The following is a 23116-nucleotide window of genomic DNA, read 5'->3' as shown; positions in this document are numbered from 1 at the left end:
GTTGGAACGTCTGCTTATTAACTTTTTTTTTTGCATTTATACAATTGTGTTTTTTTAGTTGCAACAGCTACTTCTAATGTTTTTTTTACAGTCTGATTTTTGTCTGGTCTGCTAGATGCATAATTTGGCGGGAAATGCGGGTTATCTAAATATCATTGTACAACGGGCACCTGAATCAACATTTACGCAGGTCACCAGTGAAGAGATGGTTCCTTGAGTGGATTTGTTATTATTGGAAACTGTCTGCTTTTGTGCGTGTTTACAGGAGATAGAGGGTTGGAGAAAGAGGTAAAATTGAGCACAGATATAAATAGACTCTTCAGTCTATCTGGTGATGTATGATGCACTGTAAAAACAGTGTTTAGAATGTCAACACATGTCTAAGCAGACTTTTTGTACCCACTTGTATAACCTAAAACATGTTTAGATTAAAGTGTGTTTGAATGCTACAAACCTTTTGAGCTGGTGTCAAAATGATAAGCATTTTTATCATTTTGTTTGAAAAGTGGTTTCATATATTGTGTTTAAGAATAAGAGGAACCCTATAAGATTGGTAAGAACGAAATTGTAAGTATCACAGATTTAGGCTACATAAAACGTACACGGTCTACTAATGATGATGATGTTAGAAAACATTCTTTGAAATATTTCTGTATGAAATGTCATATTTGATGAGAAATAAATAATAATAATTTCCCGTTTGCGTTTGATTCGTGAGCGTTTGATTCGTTTTTTTTTAATATCTCGTGACCCAGGCGGCCGATCGATCTCAAACTTCTACAGGTTCGTCAGTTTATATGAGGTGGATTACGTAAAGTGCTAACACTGCCAGCAACTGTTTGTTAGCAACAACCAACATATTCCTTTAAACTCTTAACATTCTTTTTACCGTGTGGTTACTGAGGGTGTGGTAAAACAAAAAAATCTGTACACCATGATAATGGATTGACATTCGCTACTATTCGACGCTATCACTCATTTTAGCATAAATATCTTCCTTTGTTATGCATGATTAGAAATGCAGTCATTTCGAAAAGACAATAAACAACCAATGTTTTGTTTGGGCCGAATGTTGAGCAGACGGATTTCTTATCAGCGCTCAATGCACGACCACTAATGACTTTTCTAAAAATAAATTTAAACAAGAAACAGCCGACGCGAATGTTTAGAGTGTTTCGCAAGGACATCGTCGGATGGGGAAGAATTGTGTTTTGATTTATGGAATAGTGACGTCCGGCTTCGAATATAAAATTTGAAATTTCCTTTGTGATAAAAGACACTCACTTGAATTTGTTTCTCTTGTTCTTTTCTCAAGAATCAAAGAATATCTTTATCAGTGACGTCCTTTTATTTATTAAATTATCTTCTTAGTAAATACAGCACAATAATTTCACCGGAGATAAAGATTGAGTTCATTGTGGTTTTCGAGTCCCTCTGATCATAAATCCATTGGCTGTCTGGCTAGGTAAATTTGTTGGAGTTCTCCCAAACTTTGACTGTTTAAAAACCGAACTGGAATTGCTGAGTCATTATTAGACGACTCGCAAACTTTTTTTTTTTTTTTTTTTTTTTTTTCCAATTTTTTTCCATCATCAACTTAAAAGGCTATAAGCGGTGTGTGTATACTTTTGGTCAACCACAAGTATCACAAGTTGTGTAACCAAACAATGCACTATTGAAAGAACGGTCATCGAAGTTGCAAGAAAATAATAATTTAGAGTACAAAAAACCTTGTTGCATATATTATGTGCTTTCAGATGCCTGAGAAAGGCTTCGTGCTTGAAGACTGTCTCAGATTTAAATGTGCTGATGAAAATGTACACCCTCCTCTAAAACTTCATTACTTCAAAGGGGTTGTTTCTAACAATGTTTCATGATAGTTAGGGCATGTCTCTCCATCAGTTCTGTATGCCCATTATTTCGTGTGCAATAGTAACAACAATACTAGTAACATTACAACATTGGTCAGAAAAAAATGTGTAAGATCATAGATTTACATAAAACTTACACGGTCTAATGATGATGATAGCGGGAAACATCACTTGAAATATTCCTGTCGGAAATGTTATATTTGATGAGATATAAATAAAACTAATTTTCTGTTTGGCGCCCAGTGAGCGTTTATTAAAAACAAATTTGAATCGATGTCATGCATAATGTGTAATCGTTTTTTTTAACTATTTTCTCGTGACCCAGATGGCCGATCGATCTCAAAACGTCTACAGGTTTGTCAGCTTATGTACATGGTGGATTACGTTAGTGCTTACACTGCCAGCAACTATTTAGTTAACAAAAAGGCAATTATGAACATTTCTTTTAAAGGTAAAGACTTAATTCCAACATTTGTTTTATGATCCTGTTATGAATGGTTATACAATTATACTGGTACTTCTTGATGAGTTCACACAATCAAAAAATATGCATCACTTTGGAGATATCTTTTGTTCTTTCCATTGTCCTCGTAGTCAAAATCTCCCATAATTTTATACAAAATTCCTCGTGGATCACCCAGGTCTTTAGAATTTTTTTTTGTTCTGCCTTGGTCTCTGACCATAAAGGTACAGAATATGAGCTCATTGTTCATAAACAGACTATCATCAACTCTCCTTGAATTATTTTTACTAAAACGTCAAGCTCACTCTAAAAACATCTTGGTCAGAATAAACTCGAATCCTTGGCACTTGTGGCCTGACTCTTTTCGGGTCAGATGATCTGGACCCTGTGTCAAAAGTTGGTGCGAGTTACAAACCTACTTGTCAACCACTATCCGGGTCAGCTCGACCCTGATATTAGTCAGGACCCCTGATATATGTATGAGTTTTAAGAGTGTAGAAATAATGTCTGGGTCAGAATTCTGTGGCCTGACTCAATTCGGGTCAGATTCCCTGAATTATGTGTCAAAATGAACAGGAAATGGGTCAGAGTTACAATGGTACCCCACTTTCCCACGACTGTCCGTGTCAGCATGACGCGGATACTGGTCAAGACTCCTGACATGTCTGGGGGTCTTTGAAGAGACAGATGTGAAACCTTTCCACATGCGATAATATTTGCCTTATTTGCTACTGTTTGTACAAAGCCTAGCAGTATGTGTACATTCCCAAGTCAGCAGGCACACTGCAGACTTTGGGCATAATATACACACATTATTGATCCAATCTATCCGGAGATTATTATTGGTACTTTACCAAAAATAAAACTGTGTCAGCTTCGCCCGCCTACTGGATGGAAAATAGATTTCCCTCGAGAGACAGGCGGGTGGAAATTGTTTTGTAGATATCGAAGAATTATTTTATTGGGGAAAAACAAAACAATTAAAATAACCCCCATCCACTTGGTATCGATTGCCTCTACCTTTAGTTTTCAATATAATTTACAGTTCCTAATTCAACATTGAATTCCTTTTTTCAATCTGAAAACGTCTGCTCTGGAATTTCTATAACTGCAGCTGCGCAAGCTCTGGCTTATATGAGGTTCTTCTTTTTTTGCTCATTTCCCCTTCAGTTTGCCTCCTCATTTTCCTGTTTCCCTCTCCCAGGCTCCCTCAATCCCATCCCCTTTCCCCAACCCAATCCCTTCCACTTTAATTGTGGTAGGAAGTTTCTTGAATGTACTGGCAAAGTATACATTTGGTTTTTTAAACCGTTCGAATGGTTCAATCCAGGTCTCTTCATAAATATAATATGCAATAAAACTGACCATGAAAATTTCATTAATGTGGTCGCGTTTTTGAGATATCGACAAAAGTCCGAGGCGAGTACTGCGGAAAAAATAATCCCCATTATGAATACAAAGGCTCAAAAGCGTTACCGCTGTAACGCACATTCTATTCATTTTTAAAAAGGACGAAAAGTATTATCTTTTTCCATTATCTTTTTGTCTCTAAAAATGAATTATACTATACCAAACCTCGTATTCCACGTTAGTTGTTATTACCCTCAAGAGTCAATAAACGTACACAGACCTTTAACGTTATTTTCGGTTTATAATACCCTGGTTAGACCTTCGAAATCGTCACTGCATTGGCGCTATATATGTCCGCAACAAAACATTTTTAATTCATCCATAAAAATTGCTGCCTCGAAAAAAAAAAAAAAAAAAAAAAAAAACTGCTGACGTAAACGAAGTATATTGAGTCCCCTGGAATTGACTTATCTACTTCTGTGTCTTGAAATAGACACTCATGCCCCTGCACAAAACTGTCTTGCTTATTCATGATTCCAGCGGCATGACGGTTCTATAATGAGTAGCTACTTCATCAGTTTGTTTTCTATCAATGCCTAATCCCCACCCCCCCCCCCTTCCTTCATAAATAATGTATTATAACGAGCAAAGAACAGAGGCACCAATCCGAGAAAGATCAAAAGTAGATCATGGCGCAGCAACTCCATCGAAACAAACATTTTGGCGCGGAGGGGGGAGCTGACGACAAAATCCGTATTCCCGCCAAAATATGAAGGGGATATTTAATCCCCGATTGCCCGTTGGTTACATCCACAAAGCGGATTCGCGCCCGGGGTGTCCTAAGGGCGTCGAGTTGCAGTTCATCTGGTGTCATAATTTTAACCCGTAGCCCCCTTCCCCCCCACCACTGCCACTCCCCCTCTTCTCCCTCTTCTCAGTCAAGGGCTTTACTAGCCTCAGAAGGATAAGGAAGAAACACAAGGGGTGGGGGTCTTGGGGGACTGGGAGAAAGATGACGTGATTAGAAATATCAGAGCAGTGTTCAGAGAGACGGTCCTTCGTAGTGAGCGATCGTCTTTGTGTTTCTTAGATACACACATTGCCGAAGGGTGTCAAGGGGATTCCTTTTTTTTTTTTAACCCTTTGATACTCTTAATCATTTGCAGCACCACATCTCTGGAGTTAGCTACCTTTTCGCACTCAATCCTTTTAAGTTTCACTCACTCAAAAAGTCTCTCAAAACACATTTTTATTTTTAAAAGCATTTTCTTTCTTTTTAACTGAATTATCTGTTGGTCACTTTCCCTTTTGTATTTCTCTTGCTTTGTTTGAAGTGCCTTGGCGTGGGCACATTTGGTAGATTTGTGCGCTTTATAAATCTGTAGTATTATAAGTCTTCGGTATTATTTGTTTCTTGGTGGATTTGTGCGCTTTATTAGACTGTTATTATCAAGTCTTCGTTATTGTATGTTTCTCTGCGGGTATGCGTGGTATGCGTGGTTCTTAGCACAAAAATATGGACTATGCATGTCTTTCTTTTAAATTGTGCACACGAAGTTGTTACTAATGCTCGTCTATACACGGGTCTTATCATCCAAATCCGGAGATGAACAACAAAAGCTTTGCCTCTTCTTCACGTTGGCAATATAGACGTACCGGAGTGTACGCAAACACTGCATTGTTGGTCAAGTCGACCTTAGTCAACAATGCATGGCGCGTATGTCTATTTATACTGAAATACATTGAAGACGATCGCAGGTAGTTTCTAGTGTTGTCCAAGGAGAAAATTGGGTTGGAAAGAATACTGCATTTTCCAAATCGAAGAATAGAACGGACATTTGGGAAATATAGGTTAAGTGCTCTGCTGTTGCCGTGTGCAATGATGCAAAAGCTTACCAATAAAATAGGCCTATATAAGTAATTACAGCAAATAAGAAATTTGTTATCATCAGATCGTTGTAGTTTGAAGGCATGGACATCTTTGGTAATAATAAACATTGTCAAAGACCAGTATTCTCACTAACTTGGTGTAGGCCTATCCCAACATGCATAAATAACAAATCTGTGAAAATTTGGACTCAATTGGTACGAAGTTGGAAGAGAATAATGGAAGGAAAACATTATTGTGCAAAAAAAAACACAAATGTGTGTGCTTTAAGACGCATAATAAAAAGCTTCAGGCCTGAAGTCTTTTAGATTATTTAAGTGAGAAGTTACCCCCTTTCTCAAACGTTATGTCATACGGAAACGGTTGTCACAATGTTTTATACTATCAACAGCTCTCCGTTGCTCGTTACCAAGTAAGTTTTTAAAATCACAATTATTTTGAAGTCCACCAGTGCCTTTAAAGAGACAAGCAAAACTCACCGTAAGCTCTCTCTTGTGCCGTCCACTCCTCCCACAGTTACCCCCATTTTTTATTCATCCAGTATTTTGCTTTTTGTACTTTTATTTCATGCCGCCCCTTCAGAAATGAGTGGCAAAAATGGGAAAACTTTGTTCGGCCCTTTAACAGGCTATGAACCTAAAAATGAATCGAGATTTTGTTACACCAAGTTCTGTCTGTGATGTGATACTCAGAATAATGCCCTCATTTGAATATCAATTCGAGTAAATCAAACTACCTTGTAAAAACTAATACATTAAGTCAGCTCCAACATAAATACAGCCCCCAATATTGCTTATTAACTCATTATCACCGTGAAGAGGCTAGGAACGAGGTTAAGTGCCAGTGGAGTTTGTTGAGGAGCAAATCCACTCCAGACATGAGAGGGAATTGAACCATGGACCCGTCGCTTACGTCATAAAGTGTAAATTCAGAAACAGGTTTAAAGAGATCGGCACATGTTTTTATTTTATTTTAACAACACTCTTTTTATAATTCTATGATTATCCTTAAACTTGTTTAGCGCCGAAATCTGCACAAGGCGCTTCAAATAGGTACAATTTAAAAGCTATGGCCAACAGAAAATTGTCTATAATAAACCGAAGTAGTCTATAAGAACTCTAAAACAACATCTAAGATCGTAAACGAATAGTTAAACAGTTTTAAAAAACATCCCCTAAAACCTTGGGGCCAATTTCATAGAGCTATTAATTAGCACAACAAAGTAGCTATAAGCACAAGGAAATTGAGCTTAGCAGAGCAGGGTTACCAGCCGAAGCAGCTAGTTGTAGCAGCAGAAGCACACTTTGAGCAATGAGTTTTTTGGGGGACTGTACTCATTCGGACTTCATATAATGGCAAATGTACGATAGTGCTGTCACATCGATATACGGCGTGTCCCATGTCAACTTAGACTTGACTCAAGTCCCAATCCCGTGACTAATGTTTTGTGTTGCTCTGCATTCCCCAACCTGTTCCGAATGGGGGACAGGGACCCCATTTTGACGGCGAGCGCGCACTGTACTGTGTATGCTACGTCTTTTTTTTTTTTGGCAAGTTTGGGGTGATATGCTAAGGGACCTCTCACACGAGAATGGGACTTGAATCAAGTCTAATGTCGATTCAGATCCGGGGACAGCTTGGCGCGTCCTACCTAAAATCAGGATCCGTATAATGTATTTTTTCATCAGATTCCTGTTATTATTTTTACCGGAATACGGGTCGGGCCGGAATATTTCATATTGAAGGTACAAATCGGTTTCCACACAACTAAAAAAAGAGCATCAAAAATTCAAGTTAAAGAACAGCCTTTTGGTGATTTCAAGCTTTGATTTGTTGACCTATATCTGAGTTATAGTTGAGGGTTTTTTTTTGAGCCCCAAAGTCTTATCATTCATCTGTATAATGACATTTTCTTTCGATGCATGATGTACTTGCAGCCTGGCTTGCTTGCATGAACCTCAAGGCTCCCCCGAACAGATTCGCGCCAAACCGTAATTGCGTGTAATTGCAAAATGCTGACTCGCTTCAATTATGGACCAGCAAGGGTTTTTAGGTGACGGGACTATAAACTGAGCTATAGATAAATCATGAGAAAGAGGCAGAAGAAAAAAAAATACCTTGGACAAGCTGAGTGTGATCATTTCACGGCCCGGTGGCTTTATACGGCCCTTATTGAAGGCTGACCAAGCTGTGTAAAAATGGCAGCCTAAAGTTCCTTTCACACGAGAGCAATTTAGCAAGGGTCCCTTGCTAAATTGTAGCATGGTTGTAAAATTTTACAAAATGTCCTTCGTGTGAAAGGACAACAATTTTTGGAGTGCTCATGTTGAAGACTGACCAAGATGTGTGGAATTTGAAGCCTAAAACGAAAAGCTGTCTTGAGAAGTGTAGCTAGATCCTGTCATCAAAATTATTAACTCAGTAATGAATATCGGCCGTTGCAGTTACGCAACACCGAAATATTACATTTGGTTTGCGGTAACACCATGTGTATAATATCTACCCCCTGCTGGATAGGTTATGTTCTTTTGATAAATTGTCTTGCTTGGTAAAATTTGTATATGTAAAACTTAAATCTTCGTTCTCATATTGTGTATCCAGTATAATAGGGCTCCGGATTTTTGGCAATATCTATAGATTTATAAAAAAAACAAAAAATAGAACTACCTTTTGAAATGAAATATTCACATGCTATTCATATAAGATTAAAATAATATATAACAACAATTAAATAGTGAAAACGTTTTGTCCGACGATTAGAACATACTCATAACAACAATAAATACAGTTTTTATGTTAATAACAGTTTTTGACGAAAGAAGTATGAATTGGACATCATAAGTTTCCATGCATAGCTTACCTTAAAATGAAATTGCTTCTGCGTCTGCCATTACCAGGGGGGTGCACTAATGTACGGACACTTATTGTTGGGTTTCGCATTCATATCAAAATATGAATTCTGTATTGAACACCATAAAAGTGTCCATTCATGTATAGCTTGCGTGAAAGTGGATTTGCTTCTGCGTCAGTCATTGCAAAGGGGGTGCGCTATTCGCAAACGGACTTATCACGTAATGGACACTTATTAAAAAGACCGGTTTTGGGTTTCGCATTCATTTAAAAAATGATTTCTGGTTTTTACACATAATAGTGTCTACCCAGACATGGCTTACGTTTAAAGGGACATTGTTTCTGCGTAAGCCATTTGTAAAAAGGGATGCACTATTCGCACAACGGAGTTTAAAATGTATCTGGACACTAATTTATAAGAGTAGTGTTGGGGTTCGCATTGATTTTCAAAATATTAATTCTGATTTGGACACAGTTATGTGTCCATCCATACATTACGTTAAAAGGATAATGCTTCTTGGTCAGCCATTGCTAAAGGGGATGCACCATTTGCAAACGAGTTCGACGTCCTTCGACGCTCACTTAAAAGAAACCTTTGGTTGGCATTGATTTCAAGATACCCACCTTCGGGTTGCGTTCGGGTTGGCACAACCCGTGAACTTGTAGTGTAACTGTACCGGGGGTACTTCTGTTCTAAATGACCGACCAAAAGGTAGAGCTCGACCCCGGTCATGTTAAGGTTGAGAGTTTTATCTCAGCACACCGTGGGTTGGGGGGAGAGGTAGGATCAAAAGGATACCGTCATCTTGATAAAATAATGTCTTGGGGCATTTCAGAATGGGAGTTGTAAATCCTTCCCGCCACTGGTGCAAATAGAGCTTTATAGTGCTACGACATGCGCATGACACTTCGTGTATAGAGAACTGTACATGACGGTGATATATATTATGTAGAGGCATAAATAGGTAATTGCGAGGTGCTTATTATACGGGTTATTAACACTGATTTCTGAAATCGGTGTTGACAACCTGTTTCATTTCACCTATCACTGACACTGGATTTTTTGGAGAGTTATAGTTTATTCGATTACATCAAGAATAAATTAATATTAATAAGCTCTCACTCATTCAGAATTCGTTACCGATACAAAGTCCCTTAAAGGCAGTGGACACATTGGTAATTGTCAAAGACTGGTCTTCTCACTTGTTGTATCTCAACATATGCATAAAATAACAAACCTGTGAAGATTTGAGCCCGATGGAGTTGCGAGATAACTATGAAAGAAAAAAAACACCCTTGACCCAAAGTTGTGTGCTTTTAAATGCTTGTTTTCGAGGCCTCAAATTCTAAACTTGATGTCTCGAAATCAAATTCGTGGAAAATTACATATTTCTCGAAAACTATGTCAGAGGCAGCCGTTTCTCACAATGTTGTATACTATCAACCTCTCCCCATTACTCATTACCAAGTGAGGTTTTATGCTTATAACTATTTTGAGTAATTACCAATAGTGTCCACTGCCTTTAAAGATTGCATTCATTAAATAGAACCCACCCCAAAGTTATGTCTTTGCCCCTTGTTTGCCCTTCAAACATGAACACGATATTGTTACGTCATTGATGTGACTACTTAAGTTACTGAAATTTCGATAGGTCTGCATTCAATTGTGATGCTTATATTGAAACTGTTGATACTAGAATTGAATGAAGCGGTCGTTACATAAACACGTCTGATATTTGAAACCCAAATACAAAGAAATTGAATGGCTCAGGTTTTCTTCGTCATTAGGTAACGGTGATAATAACAAAGAAAAACTATACCCAATTCACAGGCAATGTAAATGAATATCTAGATCAAATTTCAAGAATACAACGTTTCAAGGCATAACCGTACCTTGTTCTGTTTCATTATCTACTGTTATTTTGCTCATATTTATGTTTTGATACACACATGGTGTTACCGCAAACCAAAATACATATTTTTGTTGTAAACATAACATTTACTTTCAAGAGAACGTATCATCGTCTCCTGACGATGACTATAGAGCAAGCTAGTCGAAACGTTTAGACCAATTTTAAGAACTGACTCCGCGGCAGTACAGTCAAACACGATCCTAAGCTAAAGTAGTAGTCCCAGCCTATTTCTATACCATCCGCCCTGGTAATAGTTAAAAAGCAGGACAGTTCTTTTCAGAACTGAGAAGTCTCCCGGACCCCGAACATCTGCTCCGCGGTATATAGTAGATTAAATCAAGACAGTTCTCTAAAGAACAAACTCTACCTGGTAAGTAGATACACACATGGTGTTACCGCAAACCAAAATTATACATTTATTTCTGTTGTAAACAGAACATTTTTTTTAGTTTCAAGAGAACGTATCATTGTTGAGAAATAGTCTTGTCCAGCGTTGTACCACATTGGAATAGTCTCAGCAAAACTGTAAAATCTGCACGTGGTAAACTTTTTGTTAATAAACTGAAAAAACACAATTGCCACATTCTCAGAAAATGAAAGTAAAGTTATGACATATTTCTAGACAGTGTATTGTCTTGTAAGTTGGTCTAACCTTGTAAGACCGTTGGTGTGTTTGTTTGTTGTAGTTTCTGTCCTTAGATACGGGGACATACGATACTGCTTCATCCTAAGATCTAAATGTTGTTCTCTTGTTTGGATTATTTTTCCAGCCCGATTATTTTTCCAGCCCGTGTAAATTATTCGCAATTAAAGATACTGGACACTATTGGTAATTGTTAAAGACCAGTCTTCTCACTTGGTGTATCTCAACATTATGCATAGAATAACAAACCTGTGAAAATTTGAGCTCAATTGGTCGTCGAAGTTGCACGATACTAATGAAAGAAAGAAAAGACATCCTTGTCACACGAAGTTGTGTGTTTTCAGATGCTTGATTTCAAGACCTCAAATTCTTAACTTGAGGTCTCGAAATCAAAATCCGTGGAAAATTACTTCTTTCTCGAAAACTATCGTCACTTTAGAGGGAGCTGTTTCTCACAATGTTCTTTACTGTCAACCTCTCCCCATTACTCGTAATCTAGAAAAGTTTTGTGATAATAATTATTTTGAGTAATTACCAATAGTGTCCACTGCCGTTAAGTAAACTTTTCTTTTTCGTATTGAATATCTGTTATCATGTACCCCACTACAATTAGGCATCTAATCATGGCAACATTGGAATAAATGTATTATCTATCTATAAGGCTGTATTAATGTGTGCCCTACGGCTTTGCTGACAGAACAGTGTAACACGAGCATTGTCTGGCGTATAATTTGTACAAAAAGATAATTACAAAGTTTAATTACCTCGATAATTAACTCCGCTCATGTTTTTTCCCCCAGAACGTTTGGTCACGGGCTGCTTCACCTGAGGGTAACTTGTGATTTTTACCAACGCATTGCTAATTATAGAAGTCAATACGCTGAATTAATTACATTTCTTTGCAGTTTCAAATGAAATTACGGATTTAAAAGGAATGTTCTGAAAGACAAAGTTTAAATAATTTATATGTAAAATATTGTAAACCACAAAAGAAAACTGACTGCGTAATTTATTTAAATGATTTGGGTTTGAAACAAAATCGCAAATAGTTTAAATTATAAGCACAACTAATGATGAGGTCGTGGGTTTGAATCCGGCCGGAGTAATATGCCTGTAATATGCCTGTGATACAACACACATTGGTGTAATACGGTACAACCAAAGTTAATGTTCTTTAACGCGATTCAAAGTTAACATATTATCTTAATTTATTATTACTGTAAATGTGTTTTTGTTTTGTTTCTTAAACATTGTTTTTAGAAAACATAAAATGTACACTATTGGTAACTGTCAAAGACCAGTCTTCTCACGTGGTGTATCTCAATATATGCATAAAATAACAAAAAACTGTAAAGATTTGAGCTCAATCGGTCATCGAAGTTGCGAGATAATATATATGAAAGAAAAATTCTAAATCTGAGGTCTCGAAATCAAACTCGTGGAAAATTACTTCTTTCTCGAAAACTACTCTACTTCAGAGGGAGCCGTTTCTCACAATGTTTTGTACTACCACAAACTCTCCCCATGCATTACTCGTTACCAAGTAAGGTTTTATGCTAATAATTATTCTGAGCATAATTACCAATAGTGTCCACTGCATTTAAGTGAAACTGTGACGATATGTCGTGTACATCCAGCATTCACTCGTGAGCAAACATGATTCAAGTTTTATCAGTAACCATTATCGATTCTTTAATTTACTTTTTTTCGTCGGCTGACATGTTTTTCGGGACAAATTAAGAATCAGTATTGATAGATTGTGATCAGCTTTACGTGAATGGTTTGCGTGGTCAGATTCATAAGGAAATAAATCAGAATGATTTTAATAACTTGTAATCATATCGAAATGTAATCTCAAATTGCACTGTATCAATTGAGATAAATCTTTTTCTGATACTCACAAAAAGCTTTTTTTAAATTAAACATTTCAAACTGACGTCTATCTTAAATGAAATATTATTCTCAGAAAATATATTGTTACAAATTTTTCATCAACCGTTTTGTAGATGTTGTATGTCGCAACTACATCCATTGTCAACGGTATGCTCTCCTCGGAATCATTAAGGCGCCAAAACATAATTTCTCGAATTTCATAGCTAAGGTTTTTATTGTGGAATGATTGTATTCTTTTTATAGCAATATACAATAATACCACCCCCCCCCCCTCTCGTATATCTCACAACCCGACATACAACCTCAACACGTCTCACATCAATAAATTAACAGAGGCTAAAGAATTACGAGGTATGTGTCGCGATATTTCTTCTCTTTTTGTTCCCTTTTTTTTCCTTCTTTCCTTTTTGACAGTCGCTTCCGGCGCGTAATGAGAAATGGCGCGATTGGGATGAAAAACTATTGCATTTTTAATGAAAACTTAATACCATGAAGATTGAACGCTGTATCTTCATAATCGTGCTTGAATGAAATATAAAGCGCGTGGCATTATAATTGTGGTGGGAAAAAAATATAGATTTATCTTTTAAGTGCGCCCTCTTTGGGCTCAGTTCTATAAAAGCAGAGTGTTAAAGGTTTTTTATGCTTATTTTAAGCAAATTCATCATGGGTAGATTTTAAAGGAACACGTTGCCTTGGATCGGACGAGTTGGGCTCTAACAAGCGTTTTGACCGTTTTTTTATAAAATGCATATGGTTGGAAAGGTGTTTTAAAAGTAGAATACAATGATCCACACAAGTTTGCCTCGAAATTGCGTGGTTTTCCTTATACTGTGCGAACTAACACGGTCGGCCATTTATGGGAGTCAAAATATTGACTCCCATAAATGGAGTCAAAAATTTGACTCCCATAAATGGCCGACCGTGTTAGTCGACGAGGTAAAAGGAAAACCGTGCAATTTCGAGGCATGTTTGTGTGGATCATTGTATTCTACTTTTTCAACATCTTTCTAATCATATGCATTTTATAAAACACGGTTACAAACGCTTTTCAAAGACCAACTCGACCGATCTAAGGCAACGTGTTCCTTTAAGCCAAATTTTATGTATTTTTTCTGGGACAAGAATCAAAGTGATCTATTCAATCAACAGGTTTGTGGGAAAAAAAGACGCAATTATCAAATTTCAGCTGAATGGCATGGTCTTTTTTTAAGGACATTGCCCCTGAAGGTTTCATTAAAACAAATAGTTGTTCTGGGTTAAATTTGACTTTCCTAAAATGTCACTTGGATAATCAGCAACGTTTAACCATACCGAGTGCAAAATTTGATTAGTAGGCTTGCCCTTTCTTGAAGGTTTTTGTTTTCTTTATTGGGGGTGTTTGTTTGTTTGTTTTCTTTTTGTCCTTGTTTTTTTATTTTTTATTTCTTTCTTATTGTCTTAAAAGTGACAATAATCGTAATATTGCTTCACTGGTAAATTTGAAAAAAAAATCAGTGTCGAAAAAAGCCGTATGCCTTACTGATTCTTATCACTATACTCAATCACAATACTTGCTGAAGGATTGCAGTAACGGCTAACAATACACAGTTACGTTTAGCCTTGCCTTATTATTAAGAAATCATACAATAATGGTGCACTCGAATGCTTCACAAAACGCACTGCACACCAAAGTCGACTTCATCATCACATTAAACAAGTTGGTTTATGCTGGTAGAAAGTTTGTTGTACAAAACATTATAGCTAGACAGCAGATGTGAAAAAACAAACATTTACAACGTTTTTTACTTTTTTGTATTTAAGAAAACAAGAATCCACAACCCATTGGTCATACTTTGCATATTATATGCCCTTCAATCTTTTCAAAATGCTAAATAATCGCAAAACCAAAGTACTCAGTGAGGCAGAACGTAGAAACATACATAATTTTGTATTTTTAAGCGTAGCGCCGTCCATCATTGCAATTATTATAATTTAGTTTGACGTCGTTAAATGATACAATCTGATATGCGATTGATTTGCTATAAAATAAAGCTAAAAGCGAGAAGTTTGTTAAAACCAAACCAAAAGCTCACACAGAACAATATTTTGTTTAAAAATAAACTGGAAAATTTCTATAAAAAGTCTTACCTTTTTGGACGAGTGATTCGAGTTTAATGCCAGAGCAGACGACGTCACAGGAATCCAACTTGCACCGTCAGCATGAATTCCCACCTAGCTATAATTTCTGTAATTCCATCCGCGTCATCATCTTCCAAGTGTATGATGGCCCCTGTTTGCTGCAGAGTCATCTGCGTACGAGTTGCAAGTCCAGTGAGTTCCTTCGAGAAAAGTGAGAGTCTCTTTGCGCGCGTACGGACTACACACAAGTGCGCATCATGACAGAGAATTAGAAGTCTAGTCTAATGCACAAATCACTATGGGTTTTTTTATGATAATTTTTTTTCTTCTCTGACTCGCGGGTTGATCGTGAAAGCACGTGTTGTTTACCTACATCAGTCTCCATCTGTGTTAGCATCTATATCTGAGTGAATACATAATACTACTATGTCATTATTCATCAACCAGCACTTTTAAACAGTGGGTCAATAATGAGTAGGACTACGACACGGCGTGGTTTTGTTGTCTGGGGTGAGCACATTAATAGGGAAGCAAAACACTTTTTAAAATTCACATTAGAATTGCCATCCTCCAAAAAAAAAAACTCCCTTGTTTTAAGGATTCCCTTTTTTAATCGCTTTAGAAGAAAAGCATTATACAACGGTGGCAAATGTGTAGTGCTGAAACAAACTGCCATCAGGAAGCCAAAATCCAAGACGACAGAAGCCAGTCTGGGGGATGGGACGTCAGGTCTAAGTTGATTAAAGGCACTGGATACGTTCGGCAATTGTCAAGGACCAGCATTCTCACTTCATGTATCTCATAATGTATAAAAGAACAAATCTGTGAAAAATTTGACTCAATTGGTCATCGAAGTTGCCAGAGAATAAATGAATGAAAAACACCCTATTCTTGCCACAAGTGTGTGTGCTTCCATTTATGCTTATAAAGGCTTCTTTTCAGACCTGAAGTCTGTTATTTGAGTTATAGACATCACCTCTTACTCAAAAACTATACGTCACTTCAGAGGGGGTCATTTCCCACAATGCTCTCTGCTATCAGCAACTATCCATTGCTCATTCCAAGTAAGTTGATGCTGACAAGTATATGCTGCGTAATTTACGAATTTACGAATTGCCCTTTAATGACCTGAAATCAAGGATGATATACGTCTATTTACATTTTATTGCAACACTGAGACAGATTCATTAGCGTGTTTGAATCGCCCTCAGTCAAAATAGAAAAACCTAGCTACAGATGTTACCCGCATTACCTTTTTTTAACGCTAATTTATGCAATGCTTGAAGGTGACAATCTATACGTGGTTGAAGGAAACTGCATAATATGTGAATTGTACGGAAGATCCGGCATTTTGTTAAAGGCACTGGACGCCTTTATAAATTTCATAGACCAGTTTTCTCACTTGGTGTAGATTATATCCCAACATACTATTGCATACAAAAAACAGATCTGTACAAATTTGGACTCAATTATGATCATCAAAGTTGCAAGAGAATAATACTGAAAAAACACCTTTGTTGCACAATAAAAATGTAGTATTATAACGACTCGTTTGTGTTACTACCTATTTGCCCAGTGCCTTTGATTATTTCATACATACACCACAGCAACTGTGGTGTTTTGACACCATACGTGTTGTTACATAATCTATATTATAATCTACATTATGTGACAACACCATGGTGTCAATTTGAACACCCCGGTTTTGCAGTGTATAAATCGAGGTGCATTAAAATACACTTCCCCATCTTTTTGAAAATAATTATGATAATTCGGTGGTTATCAACGCAACGTCCAAAAGGTAAAAGGCCGTGTAACTGTTTCCTTCGTAGTTATTACTTGATCACTTTAAAGGCGGTGGACACTATTGGTTGTTACTCAAAATAATTATTAGCATAAAACCTTACTTGGTGACAAGTAATGGGAAGAGGTTGATAGTATAAAACATTGCGAGGAACGGCTCCCTCTGAAGTAACGAAGTTTTCGAGAAAGAAGTAATTTTCCACGAATTTGATTTAGAGACCTCAGATTTAGAATTTGATGTCTCGAAATCAACAATCTAAAAATTAATGCACACAACTTCGTGTGACAAGGGTGTTTTTTCTTTCATTATTATCTCGCAACTTCGACGACCGATTGAGCTCAAATTTTCATCGCACAGGTTCGTTATTTCATGCATATATGTTGAGCTACACCAAGTGAGAAGACTGGTCTTTGACAATTACCATTAGTGTTCACAATGCCTTGTTTTCCATTGTTTCGTAGACAGAAAAATTATATGTTTTTTTAATGAGATGTTTGAACCCGTCCGAAGATTGCTTTGGCAGTGTCATCAGGGTTGCGTTCCACTTATGAGCAAACATAGCGCAACCAGTTCTGCTTTATGCTGGTACCCGCGCAGGAAGACTTGACAGTACAACAGTTGTTTGGGTACCTCAATTTTTACACAGTAACCACATCGTTTATGAGAGAGGGGGACTTAACAAAATCTAAACATGTGCAGATTCGAGCCCGGGGACCATAAACCGCCGACTACAGAAATCTTGTCTAATCTTGATCAGAAAATGTTCCGCTGCTGTCTGTTATTGGATCTCCGAGGAACTCTTTGTCTTTATTTTATGGGTTTCCTTTGTCTTTTTGTATGAGACAATGGAAAATAGTATTATATTGTACAGACCATGTGAACCTTATTATCGTTACGGTAACCGCTGCAAGGGGAAGAACATATGATTCGAACTGTCTCTAGCTACGGGGCAACCTCGGTAGTCTAGTTGGTAAGACACTGCTTTAGAATTGCAAAAGTCGTAGGTTCGAATCCCATCCGAGTAACCCGAGTGATATTTTTTTCACAGGACTCGGGAAAGTACTGAGTATACAGTGCTAACACACATCGGTGTATGGGTAAAAAACAATTAATATTCATGTGAACCTTGTTTACAATAAGTGTGACCCTGTAATATTCTTTCAGTATTCTGGCAGGAAAGTTAAGACCACACTGGTCCTATATGGGAAAGTTGACATTTTGTGTCATAATTTCCACCAAAAAAAGAGTTATGAAAGTAAAAGCTGATCAAGTTCTGAGAGGTGCGCGCCCCCTTTCATCATATCAAAAGTTGATACGAATTAGACAGTGCAATCTCCTTATAAGATAAGTTTTCTTCCATTGAGCTGTGTACAAGTCATGCCTGCAGGAAGTCCAGGCCCTGTGACTGTTTTGTAAATAACACGTGATGTCACAGGTCACATCGTTTATTATTATTATACAAACACATTAATGTGTACGTTGACTATTATTATACAGTGTCTCGCCGAATACCGAAGTCTCAGTTGTCTAAACATCTAGCATCTTGAACATGAAATGTTCTGCTGATGTTTGTAATTTTAATTGGCTCTCTAGAGATCTCTTAGTGTCTTTATGGGTGTTTTTTTTTTCCATTTTGTATGAGACAATTAAAAATAGTATTTATGTATACAAACAAAATGTTTTTTTTTTCCACATTAAAAATTTTGTTTGTATACAAAAATACTATGTTCATCCATTATTGTCTCATACAAAATGAAAAAATAAAATAAAAAATATTATAGGCCTACATTGTGTGGCGGGTTGTGTCCTTGTCGCATGATTCGCTGCATGATTATAATGAGTGTTATTATAATGTGTATCAATTGGGTCTGCTACCTGTCTACGCAGGTTAAAATAAGCATCCACAAAGATTAACATTTTCAACCAAGTCAGATTATTTCCATCAAAATGAAACAGAGAACGTTATTCAACGAAACATGGTTTTGGTTCTATTGGCCGTATAGGCCTAGTAATAGGTAATGTAGGTCTAATAAATTCTTGGTGATAGTTTAAGATGAAAATAATAATTGTGTGTAATTCAGCATCTAAATTGCTGTTTTGAAATCCCAGTGATTTTCATGGCCCCTGGTTCTGTTTGGTATCTACGGAGTACGTCACGATGACGTTAGTTAGTTTGTATGGAAACGATCCGCGACGATGGAACACTGAGATGAACCAAGAGAGGGCGCTATACAAGAAACTAAGTTTTGCAGATCAGAGGCCGGCGGTACTAGGCCGACGCCGTAAATTGAGACTGCTATGAGATAGCTTGAATTTTTTTTTGTGTCTCATGTTATTGCACCTCCATGGTTATTGTAAACTCAGTTTCCATTTAGGTATATGCTACTTCCACTCGATCCATCCAAACCACAGGAGCCCCTCCCCCAACACTAAAGCACAGAGCACTGCTCTAAAATAATTGCCAGTGACAACTGTGTACTGATTGACGAGCCAAAAGGTTAATGTTGCACATTATTTGGAAAGTTGACCTCGTCAGCCAAAAAAAGACAAGAACATGTATTTTCTTATCTGCATGCAGGGTCCAATTTCATAAAGTCTGTAAGAACACAAACTTGCTAAGCCGGGAAAAGATAAATTACATTAAGTTTCCTTTTTTTTTAATGGTGCCTCACTCAAATTTTTGCTTAGCAAAGAAGTTTGTAAAACATTATTTTCTGCTAATAAACCGCTTATGAAATTGGGCCCAGGGGTGGATTTCACAAAGGTAGTCCTAACTTAGGACTATTCCTAGGCAATGCTAAGAGATAGGACCAGTCCTAAGTTAGGATGAGTTACTGGTCCTAACTTAGGACCAGTCATATCTCTTAGCATTGCCTAGGACTAGTCATATGGACTACCTTTGTGAAATCCACCCCAGAACACACAGCCCATGAGTTGTGACGAGGTTGCACGCTGAGCTCGCCACCCGGGGAACGAGGTGACATCCTTGCGTATGTACGTTTGTTCGTATTTAAACAACTCCACAAAATGCGCATGTTCAGTGGAGAACCTTGATTGCAAAGAACTCCTGTCAGATTATTTGGAAGGGGTATTCCTTCTGTAATTTACTACAAAAATGGAAACAGCACCGCCTGTAGACACTGTGATTCGAGCTGTGACTGCCTTGTACCATAATCCAGATGCAGCAGAGAAGGAAAGGGCGTCTCGATGGCTGCAGGAATTCCAAAGATCGGTGAGCTTACGAGTCCACTTTTTTTCCCCGTCAATAATTTTCAAATTTAAGAAATTTGCCCACTTTCCGGACATGATTTAGAATTAAGGTCAAAATTAAACGCTCGCTCTTTTCACGATTAAATAATGAGTATTGCAGAATACAAGGTGTTAATGGTAACTGTTGACAATTTAAGTTGTTGCTGTGTCAAAGACTTTCCTTTCCAATAAATAGTAACAAACAGATGACAAAAAATGACATGATTCCAAAAAATGACATGATTCCATGAAAATGGAAATTTGATCTGGATCTTGTTTTAGTTCGTGTTGAAACATCTGCATCTGCATCTGTTAGCTACTGTACAAACGCCTGGTTAGGCTATCCCGTACAGAACAAATTGTGTGATGTTTCAGATCAGAGAAAAACCAGATATGAAAACCTCCCACAGAATCGGGTAGGGATTGAAAAAAAAAAACACTTTAAAAACTAGTAACACTAAATGCAAGGCAGCGTTGCAGGATTCGAACCGGTGTCCACAGTAACACTACAGAGAGGTGGCAAAGATTTCAATTATTCGGCCACCACTTGGTCCATGCCACCACTTTTTCTCTAGTTTTTTGGGCCAAAACTTCCTTGTTCCTTCCTTGGAGTTGAATGATCCCTATACACACACACTTACATAGTGCACAAAGGAATCTTAACTGGATTTTTACGAAAGGAATATCTCATGAGTATTAATTAGAAATTGTTTTTATTTATTTTATAATTTCACATTGGATGAAAATGTGGTGGCGTAGGATACAGACATTTCTTCATTTGCTCTTCTGGTGTGTTTCAAACAATAAAAAAAACAGGAAAGCTGCTGAAGTTATTATTTGTTAATCGTAGATTCTTCCAAAAGTTCCAGCCCCTTGTCAAAAGCCATATGTTTTTATTAAAGTTTGGCTGAAAAAATTCTGAAGATCTGGAATTATAAATTACACTTTAAAGTTTAATACCCACAAAAAAGGGTGATTTTCACCATTGCTTCCAGCGCCTTTTGTCTCTGTCTGTAGTCTGTACCTGGCCACTACATCCAGTGTACTCCTAGAACTAATTCGGTTTCGTCCCACTATCTGTAACGGGAGACGAGACAGTAGCCGGATGAAACCGAAATAGTTCTATTTCTAGTAACTCTAGGAGTACCCACTAAAAAGCTCAGTTTCTGCGCAAATTGAGGCCTGGATTTACATGCATGCTCAGGAGGCCATGGTCTCTGTTGGTCTTGGCCTTGGTGCCCCTTCATAAGTTTGGAAACACATTATTTTTAAGAATTTCTAATTGAAGTGCCTTTTGTAAAATGAAAATGGCCTTGCCTTTTCAATATGTTCAGAGATGAATTTTCAGGCCTATGGTTGCATAGGCAGAGGAGTACAGTCTGGCATACACGTACATGTAGGTCAGTTGTTGGACATACACATGTACGTGCAAAAAACTATCATGTCCCTTTCGAGTAGGATTTGAAACTTTGCATGGTGGAAATACAATATAGAAAGGTTTGTGGTAACACCATGTAATGACTAGCTCTAATGAGTTGGGGTCGTTCTGAAAAGAACCGTTGGTTTCAACTCGACAATTTGATCAGTATGCTCTGATCGTCTTCTGGAGAAAAGTCCCTTTTACAAGTTTATTTCTGGTGCGCTGCATCCTCTAACACAGTACACAAATAGAATGCACTCTAGCAAGTCATCTAGGAAACTCTCTATTTGTAAACAACTAGGGAATGGTTTATCGCGTTATTTTATATTAACCAATCCACTAGAGTAATCAGGGGATTAACAAGCTGTAATTGCTCAAAGTCTTGTTTTCTCATTGTAGAAAATCATGACTAAGTCTGGTCTCAGGAAGTGTTTACTGGGAGGGTATACAAATCACAGGGGAGTTAGACACTGTGTGGGGGTCATGTTGAGCAGTTTCGTCAATCGCATACGGATGCCAAGGCCTTAGATTAAGAATTTGGTGAACTTAATGATTTCCTATTAATTGAGCAACTGGAAGAGGGTAGGTTGTTGCACGGATTAAGGATTGCCTGTTTGAATCTCAAGGGGGCTGAAATGTGTGTTTCTTGGGAGCCCTGTACAGGTTGTGGAAGTTTATAGACAGGAAGTTGTCCGTCGACAACCCTATTACCAAGGATGTGTGAACTGTGAATGTCCTTGTGTCTTTGCAAAGTGAGATTCTCTGAATTTAAAACTGTTTGGCGTACAGCCACAGTGGGCAGTGCTGACAGAACTGACAAATTTCGCCCAGCACTCTGAGCAAAATACATGTACACCGTGCTGCCCAGCACAGATTTCCCCCAGATTGCACTTCAGCCAGTCAGCAATGAGGGGCCCTTATCTACTACATGTACGTAAACGTGAATAGTTTTGTTGATCTGCTCGCCCTTGATGAATTTAGAGCTGACCACTACAATTGGTCAAGCTACAATGCACAATACTGGTACATTACATGTATGTACACAGGCCTGATACTTCAAGGAGGCAACGGATGCGATTGCCTCCGGTGCCCCTTGCCATTGCCTTGGTGCCCTTGAAATGCTCTACAGTAGAAATTTACAATTTCCTCATAGGGTGCCCTTTGCCAAAGAGAAAATGCATGGGTGCCCTTGCCCTTTCAAAAACGAAGCATACGGGCCTGTGTACATAACGTGCAAAGAGCCAGCTGTATCAATGTTTAAAAAAAAATTTAGTCTTAAATGGACATGTTGCCTTGGATCAGGTGAGTTGGTTCATGAAAACCGTTTGTTATTAAATGCGTATGGTTATAAAAAACGATTTAAAAGTACGTAGAATATAATAATCCACACAAAAATACCTTGAAATTGAACAGTTTTCCTTATTATGTTGTGAACTAACAGGACACACCTTCATGTGGAGTCAAATTTTTTGCTCCACAAGATGGCTGACCGTGTTTGATCGCATAATGAAAGGAAAACCACGCAATTTCGAGGCATTTTTGTGTGGATCATAATGTTAACTATTAAAACATCTTTCTAACCATGTCTTTCTAACCATACGCATTTCATGTCCGATCCAAGACAACGTGACCCTTTAATGTGGTAAAAAAA

General features: G+C 37.6%; 2 protein-coding genes across 2 annotated transcripts in view; one reads left to right on the top strand and one right to left on the bottom strand.

Annotated features, from left to right (window-relative positions):
• Positions 1–15241, bottom strand: part of LOC139940018 (synaptotagmin-5-like) — a 56989-nt gene extending 41748 nt beyond the window's left edge. Inside the window, exon 1 of the mRNA XM_071936210.1 lies at positions 15002–15241. The gene's annotated coding sequence lies outside the window, so the exon portion shown is untranslated. The remainder of the gene's footprint in view (positions 1–15001) is intronic.
• A 4596-nt stretch (positions 15242–19837) lies between these two features.
• LOC139939477 (transportin-3-like) overlaps positions 19838–23116 on the top strand; it is a 28935-nt gene continuing 25656 nt past the window's right edge. Inside the window, exon 1 of the mRNA XM_071935431.1 lies at positions 19838–20028. Coding sequence (XP_071791532.1) covers positions 19912–20028 — 117 coding nt within the window. The 5' untranslated portion in view covers positions 19838–19911. The remainder of the gene's footprint in view (positions 20029–23116) is intronic.

The sequence above is a fragment of the Asterias amurensis genome, chromosome 7, assembly GCF_032118995.1.
Source record: "Asterias amurensis chromosome 7, ASM3211899v1".
Lineage (NCBI taxonomy): Eukaryota > Metazoa > Echinodermata > Asteroidea > Forcipulatida > Asteriidae > Asterias > Asterias amurensis.
This window is presented reverse-complemented; position numbering and strand designations above follow the sequence as displayed.